Below are 7,847 nucleotides of genomic sequence, written 5' to 3' on the forward strand. Positions count from 1 at the left end.
GGCAAACTAATTGCCCAACATCTACTTTTCTTCCTATTGTCCTGTGAATTATCCTCTTGTCCTTGGAAGTCCTAGGGCCCTATCACATTTCTTATCTCAGGATGGCATATAAACCTCATTTTACCTTTCTGTCTCTGAACTTCTCATGTATGTGGGATTCCTGTATGTAGGAAATTAAATTTGAGTTTCTCCTGTTTATGTCATGTTGATTTGATTATTAGACCAGGCAAAAGGACCTTAGAAGGGTAGAAGAAAATCCTTTCTCCCTAACAAAACACAGCAAATCTTATATGGGAAGATACTGTTAGGTGATTTCATAATAATCTAAGGTAAGTAGAGGAAAATTAATGGGAAGGCCAATTCCAGAAATAAAATTTAAACAATACTTTCATAAATCTTCTGCCACTAAAATTGAATTTTGCCTCATATGAAAACTAATTTACAGTATGAATTTTGGAGTTCTGAAGAGATCTTCAGGATCTAATTGAACTTATAAATATCTAAATTACTGTGGCAAGGTTTTTGGAAAGTTTTGTTATCTCCATTTATAAATTCAAGGTTTTTTTTCTGAATATGTAGATAGTAAAGAAGAATAGTAAGTGCTTTACACAATGAAATTGTATCAATAGCCAATTAATTTAAAAACTTCAATTAACATGTGGAATTATAAACAATGACAAACCACACTTAAATATTTTATTTTAAACAAAAATTTATATTCATTTATCAACGATTTCATTATAGATTCGTTGACTTCATCAAAACCACTAATAATTATAAAGGTATGATTTTAACAGTGTGATGATTCTTGTGGGGAATAGAAATAATACAAAGAAGCAAGTGTTAGTAATCGCATCATCAACATCATTAACAATAACAACAGCATATTTTATTTTAAAAAATTGGAAGAACTCATAGGCCTTCCTTGGAGCTGTATCATTTACTCTGCTTCAGAGTTCTAGTTGAGATATAGTTGGTTACAATTTACAAATTCAAATAATGCAGATGACTTTTTAAGACTAATAAAATGAATAATTAGCTTCATTGAAGTCAGGATTTGGGTCTTCCAACATCAAATAATCACAAGTTAAAAAGAAAAGGGGGGGGAGGTGACATTTGCCTCATGTTTATGATTGCTGTGGTCACTTTTTCCAAATTGAAGTATAGTTAGTTACAATGTGTCAATATCTGGTGTACAGCACAATGTCCCAGTAATTTTTTTCATTAAAGGTTATTACGAGATATTGAATATAGTTCCCTGTGCTATACAGAAGAAATTTTCTGGGTTTTTTAAAAATCTATTTTTATATATAGTGGCTAACATTTACAAATCTCAAACTCCCAAATTTATCCCTTCCCACCCCATTTCCCCCCGTAAACAAGACTGTTTACTATGACTGAGTCTTTCTGTTATGTTAGATCAGTTCATTAGTGTCCTCTTTTTCCTTTTTATAAGATTCCACATACAAGTGTTATCATACGGTATTTTTCTATTTCTATTGTGGTCACTTATATTCCAAGGAACATTATTTATACATGTGATTGCAGTTGAGATTTAAATATAGGAAAAACAAGTATTTCAGGAGACTCAAAAAACTTATTCCAATGGACTAGGAATGCCATACAAATTCATTTTCATTATAACGCATTCATAAGGAAAACTAGACATTAGCTGATGTGGCTAGGAATTGAAGGCCCTCTCTAGCTAGGGTGACTTGATTTGAGAGAATGTTCAGTGATGGTGGTGGGGAAGTAGGGAGCTAACATCATTGACAATGGAACCTGATATTGTACAGGTGTGATTAAGTGTCCTCTTTTCTTGTTAAGGAATAAACCTCTCCTACCATGTATGTAAACAGTCCATTATGAAATGCATTCTCTGCCTGAAGCTACTTGAGACTGGGAATTAACCCTTTTTCATGACTCTTCAAATCACATTTAGGAAGTTGAGTGGTGCTCGATAAGAATCAATTGAATTAGAGAAAGTAGGCTATAAAGTGACAGTGTGCTAACTTTTTGCTTTAGATGACATTCGATCCCAATGGAGCAATCACAGGGATAGTTTTCGCCCTCGTGTGTTTAACCATAACTATGGGAACATTTAAGGAATCTCGGCAGAATGACCTAGACATAGAATATCCAAAACGGTATTATTTAACATTTTAGCATTCCACAACAATGTGGTTTCGAAAGCACAGCTCCTTTTTTGATACAGTGGGTGGCTCTGAAAAGAGCCTTTTGGTTTTGGACAGGTCTTAGTTGTAAAGGATACCAGATTTCTTACTTGCCCTTAGCCTTGTGGTGGCTCTCGGTCTTCTTGGGCAGCAGCACGGCCTGGATGTTGGGCAGGACGCCACCCTGAGCGATGGTGACTTTACCCAGCAGCTTGTTGAGTTCCTCGTCGTTGCGGATCGCCAGCTGCAGGTGGCGCGGGATGATGCGCGTCTTCTTGTTGTCGCGAGCCGCGTTGCCCGCCAGCTCCAGGATCTCAGCTGTCAGGTACTCCAGCACCGCCGCCAAATAAACCGGCGCGCCAGCACCAACACGCTCAGCGTAGTTGCCTTTTCGGAGCAGACGGTGTACACGGCCCACCGGGAACTGGAGCCCGGCCCGCGAAGAGCGGGTCTTGGCCTTAGCGCGAGCCTTCCCTCCTTGCTTGCCTCGTCCAGACATTACGGAATTATAACCCACCAACCTGAATACAACCTGAGTTGATAAAGTGGGAACTACCCTACTTATAGTCTTTTCTGGGCGCGAAAATGAAAGCGTATCATTGGCTGAAACTACAGTTTTACTTAACCCAATGAAATCGTGGTTTTGAAATATACTTATTTTGATTGGACAAAACTTTTATATGACGTGTCCGGGATTTACCACCAATCAGACAACACGGCTCTACTCACTGCCTCCTTCGTTTAAGTAGCCGTGAAGGAAGAAGACACGTACAACCTCACACCCATCCTTCCTGTTATTTTTGAATTGTTCAGCAGTTAATTTCCGACCATGCCTGAACCCTCCAAGTCCGCCCCGGCCCCGAAGAAGGGCTCCAAGAAGGCGGTGGCCAAGGCGCAGAAGAAGGACGGCAAGAAGCGCAAGCGCAGCCGCAAGGAGAGCTACTCGGTGTACGTGTACAAGGTGCTGAAGCAGGTCCACCCGGACACCGGCATCTCGTCCAAGGCCATGGGCATCATGAACTCATTCGTCAACGACATCTTTGAGCGCATCGCGGGCGAGGCGTCGCGCCTGGCGCATTACAACAAGCGCTCGACCATCACGTCCCGGGAGATCCAGACGGCCGTGCGCCTGCTACTGCCTGGGGAGCTGGCCAAGCACGCTGTGTCCGAGGGCACCAAGGCCGTCACCAAGTACACCAGCTCCAAGTGAGTCAGACCGCAGCGGAGCGATCGGTAAGGCTTAGCCTACACCCCAAAGGCTCTTTTCAGAGCCACTCAGTATTCTAAAGAGAACTGACACTCACTTTCTACAGCGATTGGTTCTTATTTGTTGCAAAGAAACAAGTTCCGCGTTTCCTTATTTTGATCTTGTTAAAAATTACTTCCACTACAGTGTAGGTGGTGCTGCAGCATGCGCGAGACATTTTTATGTCTTTATGTCCAGAAGGATAAGATTCATTATCAGATAAGCGTAGTAAAGAAGACAAAATATCCTTTGTCCAAAAGCAAAGTTGGCTCCCGTTTAAAAATTTCAATTTGGCAAAAAGTTCCTTTACAACGACCTGAACGCTCCTTCCTTAACTTTAACGTGTAGATGCCTGACTCATGTAATGTTTGGCATACAATAAGAAAGCCACAACTCGTTTTGTTTCCTTTCGGGAGCTGTGCTGACTTTAATCCCCTTTCCCTGAGTTTGGATTTCCCAAATATTAAGTTAGAAAAGGCAGAAGTAAGAAATGGAAGCCAGAATCCAATTCAAATCATTGCACGCATCGACCAGTTGCCACGTTGTATCGGTAGCCAATCCAGAAGCCGCGCGCGTAGTTTGAAATTAACCAACGGTTTCCCTTTGTGGGTCTATCCTAATTGGGAGAATTTGGGGCAGTGCGGCTTTGGGGGAAGATCTCTGCCAGTTTCTCCACTCCCTAATTTCTGAGTGAAATTCCTCTGTACTGGAGGGATTAGGTCCTACTCCCTGCCTTTCGTGTCAGAATCTGCTCCATGTTTTCCTTCTATATTTGTGTCACTTGGACTTAACTATTTCTCTATTAATTGGAATGAGTTTTAAAAGAAAATTATTAAGTAGAGAAGAAAGGCTGTTCCCCTATTCTCAATTCAGGAAGTCAAAATCCATCTCTTCATTTTAAACCTTTACAAATGGCATTTAAAACTCTTGTTCTTTGCAGGCCAATAAGTGTGGAAACGCTTCCCCCAAAAGTATACTATTCTACCAATTGACCACTTGCTGCAAAATTTCCTGCTTGTTCCAATTCCATGTGAAAATATACAGGTGACCTAATAAGTTTAATTTGCAATATGCTAAGACAGAAATGAGTGACTAGCCATGAAAAGTCTCAAGGCTCAAGTCTTGAAAAGGGGGAAGGGAAAAACTACTTTGAATATTTGTTTAAGGCCTCACATTCAAGGTTGAATGGGTATGATACATATCTTTTTTGAAACTGTATTAGTTTATTTTTTTCTAGGTGATATATAATGTCAAATACCTGAATTTTTAATTTAGACATGATATTAAAAAGTATGATTTTAATGTGTTATAATAAAATAGAGACAAAATATTTCCCAGAAGATTTCCTCATGCACTTATAAGGAAGGAAAATATCCATGAATAAGTTAAGGGTTTTTTGGGTATGTTTTAATTCTATAAAAATGGTATTATATCCTGTCTACTTTAATTCTGAAAATAATACAGAATATAATATTGAGAGTATAGGCATGGCCCATTCATGAAAATGTTCAGATTTTGCATAATACAAAACATTCAATAATAAATTCTAATGTCTTTGCACTTGTTCAAGGGGAAAAAAACATAAATTTAAACCAAAAACTAGAATATATATATGTGGTGAGAACTTGAAGCTGCACTTAAAATGTAACCCAGATATATCAGTGTCATTTACTAGTTTGTTCTTGTGAAAGACTATTTTGAAAATATGGAACTGTATAAAAATATTCCACTCCAATTGGAAGGTGACACTGTATAAATGTAACACTGGACTTTTAAAAATAATTCTTAATTTGATTGTAGTTTCATCTTAATTCACTTTTCCCCCCAATATTTGTAACTAACATCTTTAAAATAAACTAGTGGAAAATTAAGGTATTCTGTATGTGTTAATGTATTTGGTCAAATATAAATAACCATATTTGACAAAAAGTCTTAAGAAATTGAAATTCAGTGGTGCCTGTAGTTAAAATAACTGTGCTATGAGTGTGTGCATGTATGGGCATATATATATTATAAGCATATAAAATATGCTTTATTTATACACAATACACTAAAATATATTTTAATTTTTCCCAACACTCTTACTGCAGGAAGATGACAAAAAATACAAAGGCATTGATTGTCTATTTTCTGATTATTTTATGCTCATGGTACAGAACAGCAGTGAGATGGAGAATATAAATAAATCTAATCCTTTGAGATTCTAGCTTCATATTCCATTAGTCAGAAAACACTTTATACATGCATACATACATATACAGATACAGCTATTATACTCTTATTTCTATTATGCTTTTTATTATATTTAATGGAATTAATAGAATAATTGGAAACTGGACAGTCAATGCTTCTGTAGTTTTTGTCATTCTCTTGAAATGAGCATTGGAAAAATTAAAATTTCATCTTCTTTTAAAATAACTGGTATAGATGGTAATGATTATGAGAATCACTTGGAATTATACCTTGCAAAAAGGCAACGTAGTAAGAGCATCCTCATGTTTATTAGCTGTGGACTGTAGTAATTCTTCCAAAAACTCAAAATGAAATATTAAAATTACTAATGTGTTGTGGATATTTTTAAATTGTATGCCTGGATAAGAGTCCATTGTAGTATGCTTTATAAACATTTTAATAATACTATTTTTAAAACATTGTTTAGATAGACACCCCAAAATCTGGTAAATCACCCCCCAAATCTGGTAAATTAACCTTGGTGAGGTGGTTTTACATGGCATAACAGTGAAGCTATCAGCTCAAGAAGAAAAGTGAGTTTGATTTAAAAATATTTTTTATTCTGGGATAAGATAAAAGACTTCCCCCCCAAAAAAAAAAAAAGTAACATGGGCTTAGCCTTGAAAAACTGTTTTTAGCTTGTCATTAATGTGTTCTCAAAGTCCCCTGAATAAGCCAGGTGCTTCAGTGCTCTCCCAGAATAATCTAACATAAACCCTGGTGTGGAGGTTTCCACCTCTATTCAAGAAACTAAAGTCCTTGAAGAGGACCTGATTGCAGGTTTTGAGACAAGGGATATCCTGATGTGTCTAGGACATCATGCTGACTGAAAGCAAGGATGATCTCCGATGTTGGTGTAACAATGGCAAGACTTAGGGTAAGAGAGGCAAGAAAGCTTGAAAGAATCCCCACTGTGTAAGTAGTGCTAATTGGCGAATCAAAACTAAGCAAACAGAACAGCTGTAGTTATCCACTGGAATATCCACAGCATCTAAAAAGCCACGACTCTGAGAATCAATTGGAACAAACACTATGATGAGCTGAATAAGAATTTCACGTGGTGAAATTTGATATCTCAGTCTACTCATCTTTTCCCAAGTCTTTGTGCCCTACATCCTGAAATGAGCATCTTGTTTTCCAGAAAGTGCCTATCCTTGCAAATCTCAAGGGTCTGTTTTGCTTACATTCAGGAAAGGGCCACCTCCTGTAATGCTATAGAATCCAGTCTCAAAATAAGAGCTCCCTGAGAAAGTCATTGATGCTTTGTGAACTAAAATTTCATTTCAGTACAACAATTTTCATTTTAATGACTGCCATGGTTGGGAATCAATCCAAACTCTCATTCCCTGGGCGTTCTCAAACTATCCTACGTAGCAGTTTCTGCCACAGCCATCCTCAACATTACCACCAACATTATGGTTACTAAATAAATAAATGAAATGTTAGCTTTCTTTTTGTCCCAAAGATAGTCATTCTCCAAATGTGGTCTGAGGACCCCTAAGGGGTCCCAGAGATCCTTTTGGTGGATCTGTGAGTACAAAATTGTTTTTATAATTATCCTGAAACTTATTTTCCTTTTCCATCCTCAATGTCCACTTGACAGTTAGATTGCAACACATTGAATGCAAAAACAAATATGAGAATCTGGCTGACTTCTATTAAGTCAGACTTTAAAGATATTTGCAAACTTAAAACAAGTTTCTTCTGTATAGCACAGGGAACTATATTCAATATCTTGTAGTAACCTATAATGAAAATGAATATATGTATGTCTATGTATGACTGAAACATTATGCCGTACACCAGAAAATGACACATTGTAAACTGACTATACTTAAATTAAAAAAAAAGATATTTGCAAGCTGTAAAACAATGCCACTCTGCTAATTTTTTTATTTTGAAAAGTATAGCCATCTTCATAAAATATGTACATTAGAATGAGTTTATTGTAATTTTAAAATGATTAACCACAATGAATGTTTTTTCCAGTTTTAATTTCTAATGAGGCAAAAATCCATAGTAATAACCTACATAGTAATAACCTCTCTGCTCACTTTCCCCTTCCCAGAGGGTCAGCAATCCAGGTCTGCCCAAGTGAAAGGCTAAAAGGCATGACTATGTATGAGACTTGGATTTGCAGTAGCTACTATGTAATTTTTTAAAAATATTTTACGTATTATTGTATTATTTAATAA

General features: G+C 37.1%; 2 protein-coding genes across 2 annotated transcripts; one reads left to right on the forward strand and one right to left on the reverse strand.

The window, feature by feature from the left end:
* Positions 1-75: 75 nt before the first annotated feature.
* LOC105084115 (histone H2A type 1) lies at positions 76-2,682 on the reverse strand. The gene has a single exon (XM_074348282.1). The coding sequence runs from the start codon at positions 2,671-2,673 to the stop codon at positions 2,281-2,283; it is 393 nt and encodes a 130-aa protein (XP_074204383.1). The 5' UTR covers positions 2,674-2,682; the 3' UTR covers positions 76-2,280.
* A 280-nt stretch (positions 2,683-2,962) lies between these two features.
* Positions 2,963-5,295, forward strand: LOC105084116 (histone H2B type 1-N-like). Its single transcript, XM_010974146.3, has 2 exons — positions 2,963-3,407; positions 4,361-5,295. The coding sequence occupies exon 1, from the start codon at positions 3,004-3,006 to the stop codon at positions 3,382-3,384; it is 381 nt and encodes a 126-aa protein (XP_010972448.1). The 5' UTR covers positions 2,963-3,003; the 3' UTR covers positions 3,385-3,407; positions 4,361-5,295.
* The last annotated feature ends 2,552 nt before the right edge of the window (positions 5,296-7,847 follow it).

Source organism: Camelus bactrianus, chromosome 20 (assembly GCF_048773025.1).
Source record: "Camelus bactrianus isolate YW-2024 breed Bactrian camel chromosome 20, ASM4877302v1, whole genome shotgun sequence".
Classification (NCBI taxonomy): domain Eukaryota; kingdom Metazoa; phylum Chordata; class Mammalia; order Artiodactyla; family Camelidae; genus Camelus; species Camelus bactrianus.

Excerpts from the sequence above, each read along its gene's own strand:
- LOC105084115 (XM_074348282.1), bottom strand. The coding sequence starts at position 2,673 with ATGTCTGGACGAGGCAAGCAAGGAGGGAAGGCTCGCGCTAAGGCCAAG.
- LOC105084116 (XM_010974146.3), top strand. The coding sequence starts at position 3,004 with ATGCCTGAACCCTCCAAGTCCGCCCCGGCCCCGAAGAAGGGCTCCAAG.